Here is a 25,862-nt window from a genome sequence, read left to right on the forward strand (position 1 = left end):
TAATGTTAATCTTCACTAGATCTTTCACAAGTTCTTAGCATCAAGAGATCTTTGTTCCTAATCTAACATCATTGCTGAAACCAAATCAAATTTTGATTCTAATTTAGTTTGGATTGTCACTACAACCTATCTAGAACAGCTCTTAAAGTGGCTTCCTTTTTCTGTTTATGGATGAGACTCTGATCATCTTACTGAATTTTCTCAAGACCATGACATCTAGAAGAAAAAACAGTAAAGACATCCTTGTCCTCCTTGATGTTATGAATTCCTCCAACTCCTTTGGCCAGTTTTTTGGCCTTCTTTTTAAAAAATGCAAATAAAAAAAGGACATCCTGTTAAGCTTGATGGAAATAATAACTGTAAATCAGAGGTCTTATCAAAAAGATGGGAAGGGGAAGAGTGGGTTTCCAAAATAATGTCTTGATTACCAGGAATTTGCTAACTTTCAGAATTATGTGTACAACGCCTCACACAGAAATTCTCCTCTGTCTCCAATACTCAGGCTTTATAAGTTTAGAATTTTTCATAATTATTTACGTACTTTTAATTTGAAGTTTTTACATGCATGTTCTCAATTTAATTACCAGTTTTGAGCCCTTACTTTCTCATTTCACATCTCTCCTATGTTTTGCGTATTCAACCTTTCAGTATTTTGAATTTATGAGTATGAAAACTCAGGAAAAATATGTGCTTTCCATCTGCTTGTTCCAGAATGCCTCAAAATTTCTTTTAAGCCAAACTCCCACTGATACGGGTAAAGGATTGAGCCTTGACACCTTCATGACTGTAGAAGTCAAACAAAAGGAGTGTCTAATAAATCCAATGGTGGAATGGAATTGTTCTAAAAATTACAGGATTGCCATTGGTAATTTCTCTTTAGCAGTTTTGTGTTAAATAATAGATATATCAACCTTGAAGCTTTTAATTAACTTGGAGGAGTGTGACATGAATTCTCATACAAATACATTTTTTATACAAAGTGAAAGCCTCATGCTTGTTGGAGAAATCCACAATTAGTTTCTTTCATTTGAGAGTCTGACTTTACATTTTTCATGAAGGGATACATGCCTTTAGTAATGCAGGTTGCTGTCTCTAAAATAGCTGTATGGCTTATGAGTAGTTTGAAAAACTCTGAGACAGGCTCATTTCTGACCTTACTAGGGACAGCTGCATCTGAGATCTTAGTCCCAGGAGAGAAATATTGGCTCTGCTTTTCTTCTATGGCAGCCTGGGGCTATACATTTAAAAGACAGAAATGCGTACTTCATCACAGACAGTATGTACAATACTTAGTGTAAAATAAAGTGAGTTATTAGCTATCTTATTTAGTAGAATCATGGAATAGTTTGGTTGGAATGGACTTTTAAAGATCATCTAGTACAACCTCCCTGCAGTGAGCAGGGACATCTTCAACCAGATCAGGTTGCTCAGAGCCCTGTCCATCCTGACCTTTAATGTGTCCAGGCATGGGGCATTTACTACCTCTCTCCGAGCAACCTGGGCCATTGTTTCAACATCCTCGATATAAAAAATATCTTCCTTATGTCTAGTGTGAGTCTACTTTCTTTCTACCATAGCAAGTCCTACTAAAAAGTTTGTCTCCATCTTTTTTGCAGTTCTCCTTTAAATAACAGGCTGCTTTTTGGTGTTCTCAGAGCCTTTTCTTCTATAGGCTGAACAACCCAAATGTTCTGTCTTCATTGGAGAGGTACTCCATCTCTCTGATCAACTTGGTGACCTCCTCTGGAGGCTCTCCAACAGGTCCATGTCCCCCTGTGCTGGGACCCCAGAGCTGGATGCAGCACTGCAGGTGGGGTCTCACCAGAGCAGAGCAGAGGGGCAGAATCCCCTCCCTGGCCCTGCTGCCTGCACTGCTTTGGATGCAGCCCAGGACACATTTGGCTTTCTGGGCTGTGAGTGCACAGTGCTGGGTCATGTGCAGCCTCTCATCCCCCAGCACCCCCAAGTCCTTCTCAGCAGGGCTGCTCCTGATTTGTCCATCCCCCACCCTGTGTTGACACCAGAGATTTCCCCAACCTGGGTGCAGCGCCTTGCACTTGATCTTGTTAAACCTCATGAAATTCCCATTCCCATTTGTTCAGGTCCCTCTGAATGATGTCCTGTCTTTCGGATGTGGCAACTACATCACTTAGCTTGGTGTTGTCTTCAAACTTTCTGAGGATGCACTTGCTCTCCCCTGTCTACACAGTTGATGAAGATATTAACTAAGACTGATCTCAGAGGGACACCACTCATCACCACATCTATCAGTGGTCAACTCTGAGCTGTTGACCACTACTCTCTGGATGCAGCCATCCAGTCAATTTCTTATCCACTGAACAGATCGATCTCTCTCCAATTCAGAGAGAGGGAGGGAGCATGATGAGATCTTACAGAAGTCCAGATAAATGACATCTGTAACTCTTCCCGTTTACAGATGTAGTCACTCCATCATAGAAGGTCACTAAGTTGTTCAGGCAGGACTTTCTCTTGGTGAAGTCATGCTGGGTGTCTTGAATGTCATTTGAAATCACAAATAATGTAGCCCATTAACTAACAACATTTTTCTTTCTGTTTGCTTTGATGTGGTGTGACACCTACAAACACAGTAGAGAGCAGTACGTAGTAAGACAAATGTTGTTGTAATCCTTCAGGAATGTCAGACGGGATTACCAGGAACCTTCTGTTCTCTTCTGGTGTAAAAATATGCAGAAGGGAACAAATTAATTCAGTGACTCCGTAGCTGTTGGGGATCAGCTGTTAAGCTGCATCTCTGCATCCTCTTTGTTTCATGCGACCAGCAGGGATGCAGGTATTGGCTGTCATCCAGTCTGCCTGCTATGACCTCACCATGGGAATTGCATAGCCTGTTCACAAAAATGGAATTGTCAAATTTTAATTGTGTTGGATTTGGGGATAATTTTTCAAGTATCCTTTTCAATTCCATTGCAAACAAATTTATTTCTAAAGCTGTTAAATTTTTCCAATACAATTTTTTTTTCCAAAAAGTACTTAATTTTCTGTTTACTTACAGTCATATGGAACAGAATATGTCTTAGTATAAAGGAGAACTCAGAAACAAAGAGTGTTTAGTCCAAATTTCACAGCAGAAGCCAGTACAATATATTGGAGGCTGACTGTATAGAGGCAGATCTGTCATGCTGCCAAGCAGCACTGTTCTAATCTCGAAACCCTCAAAAATAATTCATGTGAATACATGCAGCTGATGTTTTCTGAGATCATTGTTGTGCGTTTCAGTCAGTGGGCTGATGATTGTATAAAATGTTCCACTCTGGGTATAGGACTATAAGCTTTGGAGAACATAATCGCACCAACAAGATTAGTTTTCCTGGAAATAATTTTGCTAACTGCAAGAATTAACCTAGTTTAATCCTTGGTGTGTTGAATTGCTGAAGTGCCCAGAACATGATTATCATCAGCATCATGCACTGTCATGCATCACCTTGTTTCTCGTCTTTTTTGGTCTCTGTAAGGTCAGATCGACCCTTTTTTTCTTTCCTGTTTGGCTTTTATTTCTCACTTCAGACAGGAAGCAAATAGATTTAAATAGGTTTGCCAGTGTGTGAAATATCCTGCCTTTCTCTGACCCTTTTAATTTCTTTTTGAGATTCAGAATTCACAGTTGTTGGTTTCCTCTGAAATCTCTTCTGCTTCATCTGCTAAGACATGCTATTCTGTTAATTCTGAAGTTTGTTGCTGTGGTGCGATGTTCTTCTCACCTTCATTAATGCAGCCCCTCTCTGGCAACATGTTGCTCTCCATGTGCCTCCATTTCTTTATTTACTCTTCAACTCCTTTTGGCAGACTCCTTCTGGCATTTGTGTTCCTGTCCTGTTCTCAATCTCCAGTGAGTGCCTCAGCCCAGGTTCTAGCAAAGCAGACCTCAGACACATGAAGGCTGAGATCAGTGAGAATAAGTATAAGCAAAGGTGCTGCCCATAGAATCAGCAAATACTGAGCCCTAATTAAACAGGGCAAGTTCCAAATGCTGTATGTAGGGAAGTCCATATTGAAGTTACTGAGAGCTCTTTCCAGGTAAGGAAATTAAATCTTTAGAATATAAAATCAAGATGGTAGGGCTAAAATCAGAATGGTATCTTCGTATATGTACTAGCAGCTACAAAGATTTTGTTGCGAGACTAATGTTCTCAGGAATATTTTTATGAAACAGTATATACATTTCTATATTGCTGTAAAACAATATATAAATTCTGTCTTTAAATTACAGTTTTCTTTGCTTTAACAGAGACTTAATGTTCTATTCTATTGGGCATACTTATGGGAAAGTAAGACACTGCATTATACAAACAAAAGTATATGAATATTTGTAAGTTTTTTGAACATATGCCTATGAAAAGTCATTGTAATCCAATCATCCTTACTAAAAAAAGAAAGATAATATGCTGTGTTTTTTAGTTACATGGCATAAGGCCTTCTCTTTCTCTGCAAATGATGTAAGATGCCTTTTTAAAAAAAAAAGAAAAAAACCCCTGATCTCTCAAAGTGTCAGATTTGCTATCATCACAGTATTTTACAGTTAATGAGTAATAGCCAGGCCTCTACTGAAATTCACCTTTGTGAACAACTGTTGAAAAATCATGGTGCATCAGCAAAAACCAAAATAATTGAATATCACTTGTACATTCAATTCTTTAAGCTGTTTCATAAATATGTAGAGAGAATATTTGCAAAGAGCATCACTAAACTGTTAAGTATCCATTTTTTAATGTTTACACTCTGTCAAAGGCTGGATGCTTAGAAACTCAGTTGTAAAACTACATAAAAATGATGAGTGAAGTAATCCACAAATTCCTCAGCCAGATCATTTACAAAGTCCTCATTGAGCTAAATTTTTCATTGTCCTGTTTTGTGGGCTTACATTAATTATTGTATTTATACATACAATAACATATATGCCAAATTTTAAGAAAAAGCACTTCAAGAAAAGGAGTGTAAAGCCACATCAGGAGTAAAAAGGTGATTTCATGCAAGATTGTATCACACAGAAACGAATAATAGCAGCCCTAAAGACCTGGAGACCTCTGCATTCCATTCTTTTTTCTGCCCTGATAGAATATAGTAATGCAATATATTCAGGTAAATTTGATTATTTAATTAATTTAGGTCTCATATCACCTGATGAACCAAGTAACTTTTTTCTGATTTCACAAGTGACAAGAGAGTGGTTAAGTAACCCCTCTAAAGTGAGTCAACATCAGCACTGATATCAAAACAGTGTTTGGGAGACAGCATTATGAACAGTTCCTAAAATTATGTGTTTAGAGACTTTTTTATTTGGATACAGTAGTATTTGAATGTCTGACCTGGGGAACAGTAAAAGAGCTTAGTTTACAAGACTACTGCTGTTTAGGTACTCTCAAGGTTTATTATGTTTCCCCAAGTGTAAAGGCACCAAATCAGCAAGAAGCTTGAAAAGGCTAAAATTTAGATTTCAGTGCTTCTCCTACATCTCACTTTAGCAAGTTTAACACTTTAGCTAAAGTCCATGACTTGTGAAATTTTGGGGAGAAAGCAGTGTCATTTCTGTAATCTGTGTTTCATTGTCCTGCAAAATGTTTTGCATAATCACTGTTCCAGTTTATGAAGCACATGCAAAAATATGTCCATTTCTTGAGTGTCTGTTGGTTCCTTATCTCTGTGTCTTTTACTGTGATGTTATAGAGCTTGGATCATATGGAAACCTAAAATATTATGACACAATGACTGAAGAAGGTAAGAAATATTTTAGAATTGTTTGTATCAGCTTTTTTTGAAGCCCTTTGAGTGCCTTTTATGTGTTTACATTTTCCTTTGTTTTTCTTGGTCCTATTTTCATTTTCTCCATTTTTGAATAACTCCTTTTTGCATGTCTTTATTGATGGCTCAGTCAGTTATGACTCTTTTTTCAAGTTCTTGTTTTCAGCATTTCAGTTCTGCTATTTCAGATAAGGAAATACAATGGGATGCTTTTAGCAAAGAACATATATGCAAAACCATACTTGCAAATTATATGGCACAGTATAGGATAGATTGTGGATGCTTATTTGATGCCATGTTTTACCACGAATTCAAGAAGAGGAATTAATTTATGGATTTTCAAATCACTCAGAACAATTGCTAAGTGACTTCAGTTTACTGTATTATTGAAAAGTAATGAATAACCTTTAAAAACTAGGCGTGTTTATTCCTGGAGTATTAATTGTATGCTTGATTGCAATGCAAAAAATTTGCAGTTTGAAATCCTTGTTCTAGCAATACAAGAAGGAAGTAATTAGGGCCTGAATCAGGGCTCAGTGAAATCTCAGGAAATTTTTCTGCTGATTCAAAAGCATTGCAGTTCTATCATACTAATTCAGGAAAGCAGTTAACTGTGTGCTAAATTTCCAACACATGCTTCTAGTCCCAGTGCGGTCAGTGTTTCTACAATTTGGAATTATCCCTGAACTGAGACCCGATTGTCTGTAGGATCAAGGTCTCTTGTCCAGCTCTCTGATTATAATGCCAGACAGATGTTTTCATTATGTTTAGAAATTAGCGGCATGTTTGGGGATGGGGAAAATCTTGAGGCCTCTAGAAAACTTAGGCACCCATTCCTACTTGTTTTTAATCTTGGGAATTTAAGGCAAATACCTTAACTCTCTGTTTTTAAAAACACAGTTGCTTTCTAGTGTCAAGTAATCTTGAAGACCCTGAGAGAATCTTCATTACATGACTTACTTATGATCATTCCTCAGGGTGGATGGGAAGTGATAATGTCTATTTCCCTCTTTCTGTATGTGCTGCTGATACACCAATATAACCATCTGGTCCTGGGGCTGGCTATGGGAGATGGTTCCATAAACCTTGGCGCCAGGTGTAGGAAGATGCTGTTTTCATCTGTAGCAGGCCTGAGCTTGTAGAATGGTTCTGCCTCACTGCCTCCATTACCCAGATTACGCATCTGGTTCACAGGGGTGACACTTATAAAGAAAAGATGTCTGAAAGCAGATTTTAACAGACAAACAGTGGTGTCTATGTTGTTTAAATACACCTTTCAAGCATCTGTAAGGAGCCATTAACCTGGGCCACTCAGATACGGCTACCAGAGGTAAAGCTTTTGCAGTACATCTTACATGAGTCTTCATTACAGTCAAGATACAAAGGTAATTTCTCATTGTAGCCTTAAACGTGGGTATGTTAAGGTTTTTATTTTTTATGGTGAAGTATTAAATCTACTATTTCAAAAGTAGCCTTCTGAAATACATAAATACTCTATTGACAACTAATGTAGTCATTTGTAGGGAAATACCTGTTGCAGTATGATACATACATATATATGTATATTATTACTGTGCCTATGCAGAAGTAATGCTGTTAATATTCAATGTCATCTCAGAATGCACTTCTCATGAATAAATAATTCAGGACCATACTGCAGCAACAGGAAAAATCCAATAGCAGAAATAAAAAGGAAGCTCTTTGTTTTTAGAAACACTGACAAGAGTCTATGATGCAGTTTACCTTCTCAGATACAACTATCATCATCATTTTCACTTGTCTTTCACAAAGCAAGTAATGAGTAGTGTGTCCCAGAAGTTGTATTTTGATCAAAGTGTGCTATATTTTCAGCTTTCTGTTTGGATTTTCAGAAGTTTAATTGCTATCACTCTGCATCACACTCACTTGCATTACCCATTTTCTTCTTTGTCTTCCTTTTTTTGTCTGAGGTTTTTGTACCTTTTGCACAACAGCTTAGTCACAGGAACACATAAATCCACTCACAAATCCATTGATTTTTTTTTTCTGATAAAGTACATCCTTATGTCCAGACCCTCAAGCCTAGAGTGGAGATAGGCAATATTCTTTCAGTCCTCCAGTGAAGAAACTCAAGTGCATTTATTCTTCCTGCTTCATCAGAACAATCAGGGATGAGAATTAATGGTTAAGCTATAATACACAATCAGATTCAGAATAATGGCCAGAGAGCCATTGTGCTCCATGTATTGGAAACTGATTTCTGTTGTTTTGATTGTTCCCCTTTGGTCTGAAAGTGACTTTAAATTAATTTTAGATTAATCAGGCCCAACCTATGCAGTAAACATGCCCTATGAGACGAGACCCTCACAGTAACCTTGTGCTCCACCAATAGCCTACAACACAACAAAATTGCATGTGTTCTCATTTGATACTTCTGCATGATCTTAAAGGAGAAGGCATGTAAGGTAGATTTCTGGAACTGCTTAGTAGTGACTCACTAGTTCCGTTCCACAGCAGGCCATCAGCAGAATTAGTAAGTACAGTTCAGAGTGCTCAACAGCCACAGATTTGACATGTTCAGATTCATGAAAGCTTGGCTATAGCTACATAGATGCAGTAATTTTCCTTTGATCACAGACTGAAAATTAAGCAAGTGGTAGAGTCTTGAATTTTTTAAATGAGTGAATTCCTGAGGAACTGTTTTCGTATCAAATGAGAGACTTTTCTGACCTAGGGAGCCTGTAGTCTGCAATTTAGTTTGTAGTTAAAGGACTGGCTTTTTAATATATCCTTTATCAGGAGGAGAATCTCTGCCAGCTGATGCCAGCTGGAGTTCCTCATACAGATCAAGGCATATCTACATTATGCAATACTGATTTGTTTCTATCTATTCAAATAAAACCAATTTAGTTTTAAGCTACCTGCTTTGGTAATCATCTGGCCTTGATCACCTCTTCCTTCTACCTCATTCTTTGCAAACTAAAATGAGCTGCAAAATCCATTGGAGTGTAGTGAACCTAGATTAACTGAGAATTTTCTATAGCGATCTGTCCTATTTTAGGTCCATGGAATCATGCATTCTCATTTACCTAAACTCTCATTATACCAGCTGCTGTGAAAATTTCTGTTACATAGTCAAACCATAGTACATGGGACTGTTACAGAGGAAACATAGGCACCTACCTTGTAGAAATAAGAACAGTAACATAAGATTTCTATGCTTTATTTTAGTGAGCCCACTTAAGGATAAGAAAAAAGACTTGAGAGAAGATCTGTGCCTAAGATTGACCTTAGTGGCTTTCTGAAAATTGGAATTACTTAGATACATCTTCATGTGGTCCTTTTTCCTGGTGGCTCTGTGCTTCCCTTTCAGTGAACAAGTTTTTATTTGGTTAAAGGAAGAAAAATGGCAGAGAAAGGAAGGGAGGGAGGGAGGGAGGGGGCATTGCTCTGCTGTCTTTTTACGTCTCGCTGTGTTTTTACCTCTCACTGTCTTCATGCAGGCTTTTGTCAGTTGCATGTTTTTGATAGTTAATAATGTCTTTTAAAAATTTACTTGCACTTTTGCTACCTACATTGAGTGAATCTAATGGAAGGTAATGATATAAAACAGTGTAAACTGAACCATGCATCTACTGAGAAATAAAACAAAACAACTTTCCATTTCAAATGTTGATTTTAACTTCCATGACAGTGACTTGTAACTCTGGAACAGTCTCCTGAATTGAATGGTGTAACTTAAAATTGTTAAAAGTCAGTGTTAGAAAGTCTTTCTAAAGATGGTGGGAGGTTTTTGTAAATGTGAAAAAAATAGAGGACACATTCAATTAAGCTAATCTAAACCAGTGTGAATCTCTGTGAAGACATTTTCTTTTCAGTTCAATAACGGCCATGTTTCTCTGTTAAGAAAACCTACACAGTTTCACAGAATCTCAAATAAAATACTAGAATAACCTTAAATTCTTCATAATTTTAATTAACCTCTAAAACTGAATGTTTAATTGAAAGGTCCTACACCATCTTGGAGTAGGTGGAGACATGGGGCTCCACAGATACTTTTCAGAAAATGTCTCAGCTGCATCATTTTCATTGCTTGCATAAAATGGGTTTGTATATATGTGGCACCACAAGCTGAATTCTCAAACATGTAAAGCTGAGTTGGAGCCTGAAAGCCAGCACAACCCTTTAGCAAACTGAAATTATATCAGGCACCTTTTAATATCTACATATTCTTCTGGAGAAGCATTTTTAAATGGCCCTACTCTTTCAAAAGAAGTTAGGAACTGCCATGGCTCAGCATTTTGGGTTAAAATATTTGGAGATATGATTTGCATTTTTTCTGGTTTTTTCTCTTTTATCTGCTATCCTAAAAAATTTCTGTTCTTTCTCTCACTCTCTCTTTCTTTAAGTCTTTGTTACTTCTTCCCTTCTAACTGCAATCTCTGTCTCTTATCCTGTGCAGTGAAATAATGAGATGCCAGGTTATTTATGCTTGTGTTTCATGCTTAAATGCTATTCTACAGGCGTTTTACTCTGGGTGCCAAAAAAACATAATATTTGCAAAATATTGTGAATTGCTAATTTTGATTTTTTTTTTTTTTTTGGAACATGATGTGTTTGTGAAAAGATGGGGACTGCAGAAAGGGCAGTACTGCTTATTAAATATTTGTGGTATTCCAAGTGGTTTGCTGTTGAGAAATTAGTTCCACTTCCCAGCAAATGATAGCTGCTAGTCCCTGTGAACTGCTCATATGCTTCTTCACATACGAAAGTGTGGGTACCAGGGTTTTGAGGAGGGATAAGAGGATTTCTTTCCTAACTAATGATTTATCCTTTTGTGGTTGGAATTTCTCCAAGATTTTAGCTCGGAAGTGATTGTTATCCAAATAATTGAATTAATTAATTTTTTTTTTCATTTACTTTTCACTGTTAATATTTTATATAATTCCATTGAAATATCTTCTGGTCTTAAGCCTGTGCTGGTTTTGCTGTGGGGACAACCACAGTTTTCAGTGGAATTTTTTTAATGGAGATGAAGAATTAAAAGAGCTACAGGCCCTGTATCATAGTAGTATTCTTAATTAGAGGTGTACTGTACAATAGACACCAGTTCAACTTTAAAAAAATATTTTAGAAGACTAGAAGTGCAACAGCAATCAGGATAACAATAAAGGCAGATACATCAACTTTTTGCACAACATAGGCTGTATTATGTATCCAAAGAGTCCTTACATAGAAATATCAATCAAGGCAGAGAAAGGATTCATTTCACTTCATATTTGACATCTTTGACATTGCCTAGTTTGAACATATCATTTGGACACTGTGGTCAATAAAGAGTGACAGAACCCTGGACCTCTGGAGAGTGTGTTGCCCTAGAGAGAGTGTAGAGGTTGAGCTGCATGGTTAAATTCATGGGACACAAAAATTACAACCTGGCAGGTTTAGAAGAAAATTTACCTTTAAGAATCTGATATGAAAATCATATATTCTGGAGATTTCTTCTTCCCCTTCTGAATCACAGAATATGCTGAGTTGGAAGGTACCCACAAGGATCATCAAGTCCAACTCCTGGCCCTGCACAAGATATCTCTAAGAGTCACATGCCTGAGAGCATTGTCCAAACACTTTTTGAACTCTTGTCAGGCTGGTGCTGTGACCACTGCCCTGGGAAGCTGTTCCAGTGCTCAACCACCCTTGAGGTGAAAAACCTTTTCCTGATATCCAGCCTAAACCTCCTCTCACACAGCTTCAGGCCATTCCCTCGGGTCCTTTCACTGGTCGCCACAGAGAAGAGATCAGTGCCTGCCCCTCCTCTTCTTGTCACGAGGAAGTTGTTGACTGCAATGAGGGCTCCCTTCAGTCTCCTCCAGGCTGGACAGACCAAGGGACCTCAGCCATTCCTCATATGGCTTCCCCTCCAGGCCCTTCACCATCCTCATTAACCTCCTTTGGACACTCTCTAACAGTTTAATGTCTTTCTCATATTGCAGTGCCTAAAACTGCCCCCAACACTCGAGGTGAGGCTGCCCCAGTGCAGAGCACAGCGGGACAATCCCCTCCCTTGCCAGGCTGGCAATGCTGTGCCTGATGCACCCCAGGACATGCTTGGCCCTCCTGGCTGCCAGAGCACTGCTGATTCATGTTCAACTTGCCTCTGACCAGGACCCACTGGTCCCTTTCCATGGCGCTGCTTTCCAGCATCTCATTCCCAGTCTGTCCATACATCCAGGGTTGCCCCATCCCTGGTGCAGATTCCAGCACTTTCCCTTGTTGAACTTCACATGGTTGGTGATTGCCCAGCCCTCTGATTTGTCAAGGTCTCTCTGCAGGGCCTCCCTGCCCTCAAGGGAGCCAACAGCTCCTCCCAGTTTTGTATCATCTGTGAACTTGCTAAGTATCCCTTCCAGTCCTGCATCCAAGTCATTTATGAAGACGTTGAAGAGTACAGGGCTGAGGATGGAGCCCTGTAGAACCCCACCAGTGAGAGGTCTCCAGTCTGATGTCACCCCATTCATTGTAACCCTTTGTGCCTGACCCGTGAGCCAGTTGCTCGCCCATCACGTGATGTGTTCATCCAGCTGTGGGTTGGACGTTACCTTGTCATAAAAGGAAATCAGGTTTGATAAGGAGGACTTTCCCCTCATGCCATGCTGGCTGTGAGCAGTGACTGTGTTGTCTTTCAGGTGTTTTTCAATAACTCCCAGAATAATCTTGATAATTTTTCAAGCACTGAAGTGAGTAGAAATCAAAGACACATAGATGAGTCCAAAGTGACAAAGCTAACCACACTCACTGTAATGCAATATATGTGTTAATATGAAATTCTGTTGTACTGTACTACTAATTGAGAACTGAACTGTGTTTGTTTATGATATCTTTATTAATCTGTATTCATCTTCTGCTTCAGCTGAAATCTTACACCAGCACATTTATAGGTGGTACTTTACCGACTTCTTCCGAAGAAAAATCATAGCTTTTGGTTTCAATTTCTTGGTCTATTCGTTGTTGATTTCTCAAAAAAAAATTTGCATTTTATTTCCACAAAAAAAGAAAAAAAAAATCCCACCCTGTATATGGGAACATGAGATAGTGTTTAATAGCGTATTTGCTGTTTGACGAGGAATTGAAATGGATTATCAGCACTGTTCTATGGAGCCTAAGCTATGGCAAAGAAACTTTGCATCTCAAAATGGCTGCATTGTAATAATGACAATGTTTTCTTTTAGGAAAGTTCAAGGAAAGGGCCTCAATTCTGCATAATATTGCCAAAAAGAAGTGCCAGGTAGAAGACAGTGAAAGGCAGAATGGAGCTGCTAATCATGGTGAGTGCAGCATTACAGATTTATCATCTGTTCCTGGAAGTCTCTTTCACTGTTTTATTTTGTTTGAAAATTGTTAATCATTACTTTCTCCTACATCACTTACGCTATTTTAGTAAAAATACTCTGATTCTCTGTACTGAAGAGTATGAAATTTATGGATGGGACAGGAGTTGAATGCAAGAATAGAAGGCCTTCTGGCTGGTTGAAAAGAAAAAGCAAAGCTGATTTTGGTTATGTGTTGAAGTGACAGAGAGTCAAAACTTACTTGCGGTACATACAGGAAAATTTAATCAATTTATTTAAATGTTCTAGTAGAATATGCATTTTATATGGTACCACCCTTGTCACAAAAAGCATCACCTTCATATTTAAGATTTGATTTGTCTGTATGCTATTTGCTTGGAGTCATTTAGGCCCATCTATGCTAACTGTGCAAAATTAACTTACTAGGGTTTGCCATTAAGGCAAGAATTTGTATTTTAGTTCCAAAGTTCCTATGCTGAGAGAAAAATCTCTACTGTGACCTGTTTTCTCTACTTTACCTCATCATATTATCTGCATTAGAAAATCAGATACAAATGTGTCCAGTAAAATCTGAATCATTTTATTACTTGACACTTTTTCTGACCTTGTGTTATGTTTAGATATTATTTGCTTCCAAAATCAGGCAGTTGGTTGGGACAGTCTGTTAATAAACCATAATGCTGACTGCAGGGTTAAGAGACAACACACATATACTGAAATAATTACGGATAGTCTGGCACTCCGCTGTGGCTGTGATCTCAGATTTTTAATTTAGAAGAATCTCAGGATAGCAGTAATGTAACTAGACAGCTGTATTTACTTCTGTGCACAAGAGCATACCATAAGGCATGTTGAACTTGAGTAAGGCATTTCATATTGCTATTCCCCATTACTTTATATTGTCCGAGGGATTTGGGGCCATTGACAACATTTATGTCCTACATACTTATAGAGGTAATTACCACTTAGAGAATTCCAAGACAGTCAAAGTAAGAATAAATTTTAATAAATTTGGCATCAGAAACCAAAGGCCTAACTTTATCGCTTTAATTCTGTGGGAGTTTAGCACAAGGACTACAGGATTCTGGTTTGAAGATCATCCTCTATTACTGGATATTATTACACCATCTGTTTTCTCTTTCCCCACATTTGTGCATGGGAGACAGCAGGATTACAGCTTGGAAGGAACTTTACTAATTGCAAGGGTTAGTGTGTTACAAAACTTAAATCACTGAATATATCCCCTCACCTGTAAATGCAACATGTTGCATTCTATAATGTCAGGGGTGAGTGCTGTATGTCACTTTTTACCTGAAGTATTAGGCTCAGTGCGTTTAGCATAAACAAAGTGCACTGAACTTAGTGAGTGCAATGAACTTAAATATTTCTCCAAATGCTAGCTCACTGCTTGTAGGATTTTCATTGAAAATGTGTACTAGGCAAATATTTTCTCTCTAACACAGGTGTTGGTTCAACTTTAGTATTTGATCATTTGCTCAGACTGTATATATGACAGCTATTTCACTAGTATATTTGTTATTTAATATTCTGATCTGTTGTTTTCCCACTCTTATCTGTGGATGATGCCACAGAGAAAGGTGCGAAAGTGGAAGTTGCAGTAACACCACCAAGTGATTCAGGACCAGTGCAGAATGGAATCGCCCATAATGTTGAAGAGGTTAGTGACTTTATTTTATTCTTCTTTTTATTCTCGTATTAGTAAATGTGTTGCATGTTTGTGCTTTTCACTGAAAGTAAACATCTTAATAGAAAGAAGCTGACAGTATGAACTGTCTGCATAATATTTAGATTTCATTTAGAACTGAATCCAGTGTACAGTTTGCCATATATAAAAGCTCTTGCCTTCTGCTCCTGCCCTTCAGTGTAAGGTAAGATGGGAGTCTGGAATCTGTTCTTTTAGGAAATGTATTTTTACTCTACAGATGAGATGTTTGCAGCCCTAAATATAGCTAATAGAAATTGCTTGTCACATTGCACAAAACCTGTTCTCTTAAGAGAACCTGTCATGATGTGCATCATGGAATAGTCAAAATTAATTATGAAAGAGGACCTGTACAAAAACAACTGCATCCTGCCTTCTGTTATCTTGCTTCATAAGATTTTTTTCCCCCTGAGATTGTTCAGTGAAAACAATGAAGAAAAAGCAATCACATATCACAGCAGTGTCCACATGCTGTCAATTTACATTGTAATAAAACATTTCCTAGGCTTGTTCAGAAATCAGCACGGTCAAGGAGCTTTATTATTTGAGATAATGGTTTCAGTTTCAAGCAACTGCAGGGAAAGAAGGGAAAACTATTGCAAGAGTACATTACTCAGCAAAGCTTTCCTTTCATCTCCCTTTAGATGTTTTAAATTTGCAGTGATGCAGGCTTCGGAACTTTTATTTCGGCAAGTATTAGGAAATGCTGAACAATTACTCTCATGTATTAGATGTGGGATACAGTATTTATCCTTATCCAAATGGCACAACAGAGCAAAGCAGGGAGGTTTGTAACTGGTGGAGGAGTGAGTCTGCAGATTTAGCTCCATCAATCTGAGTGAAAAGATTTCAGGTATCTGCTGTAAAAATAAAAACTAGCAGTCTCCTAACTGCATTTTGAGATGGCCCACGCTGGATTCCTCCCCAGTGGCCTTTCCAATTTTGTCTTCTTCCATTGGTAACCTGGCAGCTCTCTTAGGCTGCTTGAGTATTGATATGCTGAAATGTATTTTGTAAGTTAAAAGTGCATAGTGGAATTTTTGAGAAGTTGTAATACAAATAGTCTACTCATCTATGGAAAAAATAAATAGGCTTCCATAATACTTAGGACCCTTCACTGTCAGGATCTCTGGCAACTCTGTAGTGTGCCAGAGCCTTTCCTCAGTGTATTGCCTGGCTTTTTGTGCATAGCTTCCTTAAACACCTTCCCAAACTGTAGTATCACTCTGAAGCTAACACTGGGCTTTTCAGTTTCCTTCTGCTCTGTGTATTGACTTTGTGGACACTAATAGGATTACTCTCAATTTATAGAAGACAACAAAATTTATAGGCTACAACAGAAGCCCACACACATCGTTTCTGTGACCCTTTTCACTGATGAATATTAGAATTTGAAGAAGGGGAATAGGTCATTGCCCTCCTCCTTCTATTTAGTTTTTCCAAACTTGACCTACAAATGCTCTTGAATTTTGATCTTTTTGTAATGAAGTGTTCTCCATTGTATACTGATATCATTTGCTTCTGTTTCTAAGTAGAATTCAATCAAGTAGCTTGAAAGTTTGATTATTTTTCCTTACTCTAATGCAGAAGGAAGTAGTGTCAGAATTTGGAAAGATAGTATAAAATTGCTTCTCTCCAGTTTTCGACTTGCATAGTCTAAAGATACAGTTTTGTGATCCGTAAGTGCTGTTTAGAAAAATCTCTTTAAAAAATTAACTATTAGTGCCTCCATATTGTGGTAGTGATAATTTAGAACTGAGAAAATTAGAAACTATCAGTCTGGATGAACAAAGCTTCAAATATGCCTTTGGGGGAACACATGCTGTCCTAAAAACTGTGGGATGTGAAATGGATATACTCATATAGCAGGTCATCCTGGAACATGTTTGCAGTGATGATACAGAAGACCCACATAGGGATCTAATTCTTTCTCCCCCGTTGTCAATTTCTACTGTGGTCTTCATGCCTTTCCCTCTTGCAAAACAAGCGTAGTCACCTTTGTGGTTTTTTGTTTTACTTTTCACTGATGCTGATTATAGTGTCTGGTTCTAAATCCCTTGACACAAGCATTTTAGAATATCAGTCTCTGTATTTGAGTTAGAATTGTCTGAAAATAAGTACATTAAATATTCTATGTTCCTCTATGTACATAAATCCATTTTACTTATAAATCCCCTATTATTTTAAAGTTACAATGTTGAGAAAAAGACCCTTGTGAAAAGATGGTCTCAGGCTAAGACTACAAGCAAAGGACAAAAAACCAGCTTTCATATTGTATTTTAATTTTCATATTTTTGTAAAATAATTCTTTTTAAAAGCATGATACTCCCAATTGCCATGATTTAGTTTTCCATATACCTCTCCTGGTTTCTTTAGGGGCTTTTTAGGAACATCTTTATATTTTCCTTCTTTTTCAAGAAAGAAGGAAAGGCTTACACAGAGCTGAAACACCACACAAGACAGATTCGAGGACACTGTCAAGTTAATGACTTCTGCAAGATGTCATGATTGGTGTATTTCACCTAATTTACTTTTTTGTTTTTTGTTTTTAATTTCTTCGTTTCTCTCTTCCAAACTCCACTGTCTTGCTTTTCCCTTTTGCCTAGGACCTTAACTCCATTTTTCTTACTCCACTGTCCTCCAGGGAAAGTCAGCTGTTCTCTTTGTAGCTCAAGCCCTTCTTCAACAAGAAAAACTCTTTCCTGATGCTGCTTGCAGAAATTCAAAAAGGCTGTCCAGAAAATGTACCCAGCAACCCAATCATTTGTGCCAGAGAGTAAGACTCCTATCACCCCACTTACCTATAAGCAGAAGCCGATATCCTACACTTTGATAAAATTGGGATCTTCAGCTAAGGACAGATGGCTGTGGTCTCCTTCCCGTTCCTTAGCCAGCACAGGAGGGAACAATACCTCCTCCCACCATACCATCTGTAAGACATTACTGCTTTATTTGAAGTCAGAAATTGCCTTCTTTTCTGCTGGATATTGCATCTTCCTTGGGGATTTTGTTCTACTTACAGCATTCTGTCTCTTAACCTTTAGCAGGTTGCCACAGAGGAGAAGACTCTGTTATATAAAGCTTCATAGAGTGGTACCAAGCATGCGTAAGAAAATGAAACAAGACTAAAAGGACGCTTACTATCTCATTAAATGTTTTGTAAAGTGCCCTTCAAGAGTGTGATCCTTCTGAGAAGTCCAGTTCCACCCCCTGCCACCTTCTTAACTAGCATTTGGTAGTTGTTTCAACCTGTGGCTTACCTGAAAATAGTTTCCAATCTGAAGATAATACCTTTTCCTCTGACCTACACCCACACACACACATGCACGCACATACTCATGTACACATGTACACGTGCACACAGTTCTTCCTTTTTCCGTGGAAACCCCGCTGGAAAGTGTTTACATGCCAATCATGACTGAGATAACTTTTCCATGAAAGTATAAGGCAATTTTTATGCCACAGGAGAATGGTGCAAAGGCTTCATTGTTTGCATGGGGTGTAATCCACTTACCTGAGCAGCAATCTGGTAAAGCATGTTTTGCCTTCCCCACCGAAGAGCAGCAGCACCCTGTGCTGCATTTCAGGACAGAGCCCTGATGGGGACATATCTCCCCTGCCCTGGAGTAATGATTCCATTTGCATCAAATCAGCATGGTGTGAATGTGAGTAGCATTGCATTCTCTGTCTCAGGGTGGTAATATGGGCTATGTTAAACATTACTATTTCATAGAGAGAGAGGGTCGAGAAGATTAGAGCAGCCTTCGTTGTAAGACCGTGATACATTCTAGCATCCCTGGTATTTGTTTGATTCATCATAAAAAAATTATTTTCCAGAGCCCAAATACTTTTTCAGTTGCCACACTTGGCCTAAAGTAAATGTCTGCATCTTGTTTGCCCTTTGCAACTTAAAGAGAAGGTGCTGCTATCAAAAGGGGTTGATTTTTATTTTCACAATGCTACTCAGTGACCTAGTCCACACTTTTTGCTGCAGTATACCAGTTTGACTTACTTGAAAATTAGGACTGTGAAAAACGGCATGAAGACAAAGGCTTATTCTTCAGAAGTATCTCCATGATACCATAGCTGTTACATCTCCTGGTGAGCTGACTGAAGTTTAGTGTGTTACATTCTGAGAATTTATTTTCAAATTCCCCAAAGAATGCTGACAGCATAGCATAAAAAACTAGCATATAAGCTCTGGGAGCTGTGATTTTACTTATTTGTGCAAGTGCCCAAGAGGACACAAGCAGCAATAGCAGAATCTGGACTAAACACCTGCCTGACCTTACTCCTTCCCACAGGGTCCACTCAAAAGGTAGCTCTTTTCAGTGAGTTGAAAGTGCAGCAAGGATTAGCACAAATTAACTGTCCTAAGAAGAGTATCTGCATATACAGAATGCATTCTGAAAGCTCAGGGATTTAGTATTACTGACTGCTTGACTTTTACTCAAGAATTTGTGAGGAAAGATGTTGCTTTCTATCTTTAGTCACCCCATAGAAATTGCATACTCTTGTACTAGCTTACTATCTCATCTTGTTTTGCCTTTTTTTTTTTTTTAATGAGATCTAAGAGAAGACAAATGAGTGATTTAGCTTACAGAGAAGAAACAGAAGGCAGAGACTTGAGGCTGTTCTTAGTAGGGCTCCAATTGCCTACACTCTCTGCCTTTCTAGTGAAAGAGATTAGTGTGAGATGTGCCCTCTAAAGAAAAAAATAAACCTCAATTTTTAAAATCACTATATACCTCTGGGACAGAGAACATTTGAGATCATGATCACATAAGTTAGTTTTTCGTGACTTACTCATTGTGAAAAGTTAGGTTGTACACAGCTCATTTCCAAAATAAAACCCTCACAAACAAACAAAAACCCACCCTGAAACAAAAAAAGACCTGAGCAGTCTTTTTCAGCAAGGAAAGAAATTGCCTCTTTAAAAGTGGTGCAATATCTGTACTGCAGCATAAGCAAATTGAACTGCATATAATTCCTGTCTTCAGTTTCCTTTCTTCTGGAGCCCTCAGGCTAATTCTTTATTGATTAAGTATCAGCAGCCAAAATGCACAAGAAATGTACAAGCATGAGAATTCATCTCATAGCTCTTCATCTTAGGTGGACTAACAGATTAATCCTCAGAATATGATATTTATAGTTCATACGTTATAGCTGTTATACAGTACAGATTAGTTGGTAAACAGTGGCAGATTCAGTATTTCTGAAGTGCTCAGAAGTTTGAGGTGGTTCTTTGTACTTGTTTTCCATTTTCTCCTAATGTGAGGAAGAAAAGTATTAAATTCTGTTCAGTGTTGTGCCAAAAAAAGCAACTGTTTTTCCTAATATAATATGAGTGTAAACCCCTATAGAGAGTGATTTTGTGATGTTTGCTAGAAGGAGTGACTGCCTTGTGACTTTGGCAGATGGAGTTTGCTATAAGCTGTTGTTTATAAACAAAATAATTGTGGATGAAATGTCACTGTATATTTGTATTGTTTATACAATGTAAAATACACCGTAATTTCCTCTGTTTGGAAAAATTTTACTGAGAAAATTGGATAGATTTAGATTAGATAGGGTGGTGAGGTACTGGAACAGGTTACCCAGAGAAGTTGTGGATGCCCCAACTGGAGCTGTGGAAGTGTTCAAGGCCAGGCTGGGTGGGGCTTTGAGCAACGTGCTCTAGTGGAAGGTGTCCCTGCCCATGTCAGGGAGTTGGAACTAGATGATCTTTAAGGTCCCTTCCAATCCAAACCATCCCATGTTTCTAAAACAATCCTGAGCAAACCAGTAAGCGCTTTCTTACCTGGGATTACAGATAAATATTTGATAGATGTTCTTGCATAAAGAACTGTGAAATATGGAGCATCCATAGTTTTTGTACCACTTTAATTGTTTGTAATGATTTAAATAAAAGAATAGTTGAAGTAGCAAGAACAGAGTTTAGAATGTATGTAGATGAGTTTAAAAGAATATTTATTACAGATGTATGAAAGAGAACACCAAGCAAAATAACACTTCTAATCTCATTTCTTAAGATCCATTTTCCTAATAGAGGATTAATTTCCTAATCATCAATAATAATAATAATAATAATAATAACAATAACAATAAAATATATGCTAGGGTACCACAATTATCCCATCTAGGCATTAGTATACATTTGATATTCATCACTGCAGATGTCTCTGTAAGGAAAAGACAGTCTCAAATCTCAGCAAGAAAAAATGAGGATCCAATGCATAAAAAGTAAAAGGAGTTATGACAGCTGGTAAGAATTTCACAGAAATACAGTAATGACTATTATATGTGAAGATCTAATGCAGCTACATCTAAATCTTTCATGACTGATTAGGGGATGAGGGGCACAAGTATGTCATTCTGTATTCTTCCAGTAGCAGGACATGATGAGGGAAGAAACAGGAAAACTCAGAAGGTCAATAACTGGCACCAAGAGTGGTGTCACCAGCAGAGTTTTTGGGGTTTTTATCATGGATTGGCTTAAACAAGACTGGACCTGCTGATGACAGGCAGGTTACACCTCAAAGGGGCAAAAGGATCAGAGTTAGCAGGGCTCATTGAAAGAGCCTTAAACTAGATTTGAAAGAGGAAAGGGATGAAACCAGGCATGCTAGAGATAAGCCTAGGAGTGGCACATCAATGTCTGAGGAACAGTGTGCTAGTGAGGCCCTTCAGTCTGTGCCATGGTGTGCTGAGTATGCCAGAGCACATTTGAAATGTCCCTGTACTAATTCACACAGCACCTTCACCATCTCAGTGGAGGTAGTGGATCAAGATCCATATACAGCTGCAAAGAGCTAAGCATCATCAATCCATCAGAAACAACAGAAGCACCTGAGAACAGACACATAGTAATTAAGGCTCCTCCCCCCAGAAAATGTGACAGGACTGATAGCCCAACTAAAGTGCATCTACACCAATGCATGCAGTGTACGCAACAAACAAGAGGGGCTGGAAGCCATTGAGCAGATGGAAAACTATGATGTAATTCCAGTAACATAAACATAGTGGGATTACTTACACAACCAGAGTGATGCAATAGATGGCTATAAACTCTTCAGAAGGGATAGGCAAGGAAGGAGAAGTGGTGTGGTAGCGCTGTATGTTACGGAGTGTTTGACTTTCTAGAGCTTGATGGTGGTAATAAAAGGGTTGAGTACTTACGGGTAAGACCAGGACCGATATCCTGGTGGGAGTCTAATATAGACCATCCAATTAGTTCAAAGAGGAAGACAAAAATATACCATAAGCAGCTGGAGGAAGTTTTACTACTGCTGGACCTTTTTCTTCTGGAACACTTCAGTGTACCAGATACCTGCTGGAAATACAACAGAGCAGAAAGGGAACAGTCCAGGAGGTTTCTGAACTGTGTGAAACATGCCTTGATACTTTCGACACAGTGGGTGAGGGAACCAGCCAGGAAAGGTGCCCAGCTGGATCTGCTGCTTGTGAACAGAGGATTAGTGGGAGATGTAGTGGTCAGAGGCCATCTTGGGCACAGAGACAATGAAAGCAGAGCTTTCTATTCTCAGAGCTGTAAGGAGGGTGGTCAGCAGCACTGCCAGAACTGGTGTCTGGGACTTCCAGGGGGCAGACTTTGGCCTGTTTACAGGACTGGTGAATAGAGTTCCTTGGAGGTGGTCGCAAGGGAACGAAGAAGTGCAGGAAGGCTGAACATTCTTCAAGAAAAAAATCTTAGAGGTGCAGGAGAAGGTTGTCACCATGTGCTGAAAGAAGAGCTGTCTGGGAAGACTGGCCTGGCTGAACAGAGCTTCGGCTAAACTCAGGAGGAAAAGGAGAGTTTACGACCTTTGGAAGAAGGGACAGGCAGCTCAGGAGGACTACAAGGATATTGTGAGGTTATGCAGGGTGAAAATTTGATGGGCCAAAGTCCATCTAGAATTTAATTTGGCTTCTGCAGTTAAAAACAATGAAAGGTGTTTCTAGAAATGAAAGGTGTTCTAGAAAGACATGAGCAACAGAAGGAGGGTTAAGGACAATCTCCATCCTTTCTTGGATACAGTGGGAAATGTTGTGACAAGGAATAAGGAAAAACCTGAGGTATGGAATGCCTTTCTTGCCTCATTCTTTAACATCAAGATTGGCTGTCATCAGGGTCAGTCAGACCCCTGGGCTGGAAGACAGGGATTGAGAGCAGAACGAAGCCCCCATAATCCAAGGGGAAATGGTCAGTGACTTGCTACACTGCTTAGAGACACACAGGTCTCTAAGGCTGGATGGGATCCCCTCAAGGGTACTAAGGGTGCTGATGGAAGTGCTCACAAGCCACTTTGCATCATTTACCCACAATCCTGGCTAACTGGGGATGTCCCAGTTGACTGGAGTTGGCAAATGTGATGCCCAGATATGGGAAGGGTGGGAAGGAGGATCCAGAGAACCACAGGCCTGTCAGTCTGACCTCGGTGCCAGGGATGGTCATGAAGCAGATCACCCTGAGTGCCATCACACAGCATGTGCAGGACATCAAGGGGACTGGGCCCCATCAGCCAAGGTTTGTCAAAGGCAGGTCCTGCTTGACCAACCTGATCTCCTCCTATGACAAATTGACTCACTTAGTAAATGAGGGAAAGGCTGTGGATGTTGTCTACCTGTACCTCAGTAAAGCATTTAACACCATTTCCCACATAATTCCTATGGAGATACTGGCTTTCCATGGTGTGGATGGGTAGACCAGGTGTGGATGGTTCACTGGGTAAAAAACTGAGTGGATGGCCGGGCCCAGAGAGTGGTGGTGAATGGAGGTAAATCCAGCTGTCAGTCTCTGGTGATGTTCTCTAGGGCTTTGTACTGGGGCCAATCCTGCTTAATGACTTTATTGGTAATTTGCATGAGGGGATCAAGTACACCCTCCTCAGTCAGTTTTCAGATGTCACAAAGTTGGGTTGGAGTGTTGATCTTCTTGAAGGTAGGAAGGCTCTTCGGAGTGGTCTGGACAGGCTGGATCCATGGGCTGAGACCAGTGCTGTGAGGTTCAGTAAAGCCAAATGCTGGGGCCTGCCCTTGCATCACAACAACCCCATGCAACAGTGCTGCAAGCTGGGGAAGAGTGGTTGAAAAGCTTCATGGTGGGAAAGGACCTGGGGGTCATTTAGTCTAGATGACCTCCAGAGGTCCCTTCCAACCCCAACTATTCTATGATTCTGTGATTCTGTGCTGGCCAACAGCAGCTAAACACGAGCCAGCTGTGCCCAGGTGGCCAAGAGATCCAGTGACATCCTGGCTCGTATTAGCAATAGTGTGGCCAGCAGGACCAGGACAGTGACTGTACCCTGTACCCCTGGCACTGGTGAGGCCACATCTCAAATCTTGTGTTCCCCTTTGGGGCCCAAGAAAGACACTACAAGAAAGACACTGAATTGCTGGAGCGTGTCCAAAAAAGGACAGTGGAGCTGGTGATGGGTCTGGAGCACAAATCCTGTGGGAAACAGCTGAGGGAGGTGGGTTTTTCAGCCTGGAGAAAAGGAAGCTCAGGGGAGACCTTATTGCTCTCTACAACTGCCTGAAAGGAGGGTGTAGCCAGGTAGGGGTCAGCCTCTTGTCCCAAGTAGCAAGTGACAGGACAAGAGGAAATGGCCTCAAGTTGTGTCAGAGAAGGTTTAGATCAGCTATTACAAAAATTCCTTCACGGAAAGGGTTATCAAGCCTCGGATCAGTTACCAAGCAGGAAAGTGGTTGTGTGACCATCCATGGAAGTATTTAGAATATGTGTAGGTATGGTGCTTGCAGACATGGTTTAGTGATGGAGTGTTAGGTTTTTGGTTGGACTTGATGATCTAAAGTCTTTTCCAGCCTAAATATTGCTATGATTTTATGAATTTATGGAAGATGAAAAAATATGCCATATTTGAATACTTAGTCTCTGAATGCTCATGTCTGACCACTGTAAGGTACTGGGGTAAACTGGCCTTTGTTCTGACTTAATACAGCAGTTTAACAGATTATCATCAGAGTACATCACATCAGGTAATGCAGCTTTCCCATATGTCCAGCCCAGTGTTGTTAATTAGCTACGGAGTCATAGCAGGGAATGAGTTTTGGAGTGTAGATGTGTAGGTAGTAGCACTTAAGCTGCCCTAAAGAAATGGAGATCTTTGCACAGTGCTGGCAGGTGTGTCATAAAGTGAGCAGACTATTCTTCACTTCTGTTGGAGCATGTAGGGGTCAAGGCAGATACCGTAAGATATCTAAAATGGTACCATCATATGTGTTTAGGCAATTGAATTCCTGGGTGTGTATCATGTTATAATTACATTTTCTTCTTTGCGTTGCAGAATATAATCATATTGAACATTGCAAGTACAGAGTTTTCATCATACAGACCAAAATAAATCAAAACTAGAGCTTCAGGATTAGTTTCTACAAACTGTGATAGTGCATAATTCAGTATGTACATTCCTGGAGCCACAGACAGTGCAATCTCTCCATGAATCTGTGCTGAGTCATTTTCTGTCACTGCTGCTTAGTCCACAGTGTGACACTCACATTTGTGTGGTTTTAGAGCTGCCGTGATTATTTCCCATTCATTTCTTCAACTTCAGTGGATAATTTAGTATTGCTTTGAAATTTGTGGAAGCTAGATCTACAAATACTTCGAACTTCATTATTCCCACTGATTTTTGGAAAGTCAGCATTGAAAATCAGATGCCAAATCCAGTTTGCAAAATATGAAATGAATATCTAATCTGTGACATCTGTAATGTACCCTGGAGTTAAACTAGCAAGAAGAAGTGTTTTGCCTGCACTGTGAGCTTGTGTTTGGCCTTATATTTTGGCCTCATTGGTGTCTTGGGGAAAGGGATGATATAGGACAACTGGAAGGTGAAAAGATCTCACACAGATAGATCAAGGTTTCTCGGGAGACATCTGGCAATCTCCAAAAGCAATTCTTTGTGGTTCTTTGCTACAGCCACTCATGTTGCCTCTGTGCTCATGCACACTCAGAGGTGTTTGACACAGACATGAAAATAGAACAAGGCCCAGTGTTAAACTACAGTGTG

At 39.3% G+C, this 25,862-nt stretch overlaps 1 protein-coding gene across 5 annotated transcripts in view; it reads left to right on the forward strand.

The window, feature by feature from the left end:
- The window catches only part of SLC24A2 (solute carrier family 24 member 2), a 114,961-nt gene that overhangs the window by 68,547 nt on the left and 20,552 nt on the right, over positions 1–25,862 (forward strand). For all 5 annotated transcript variants that reach the window (XM_039567191.1, XM_039567195.1, XM_039567193.1 and 2 more), the window contains 2 exons: positions 12,987–13,082; positions 14,699–14,784. In XM_039567191.1, coding sequence (XP_039423125.1) covers positions 12,987–13,082; positions 14,699–14,784 — 182 coding nt within the window. The remainder of the gene's footprint in view (positions 1–12,986; positions 13,083–14,698; positions 14,785–25,862) is intronic.

Source organism: Corvus cornix, chromosome Z (genome assembly GCF_000738735.6).
Source record: "Corvus cornix cornix isolate S_Up_H32 chromosome Z, ASM73873v5, whole genome shotgun sequence".
NCBI lineage: Eukaryota > Metazoa > Chordata > Aves > Passeriformes > Corvidae > Corvus > Corvus cornix.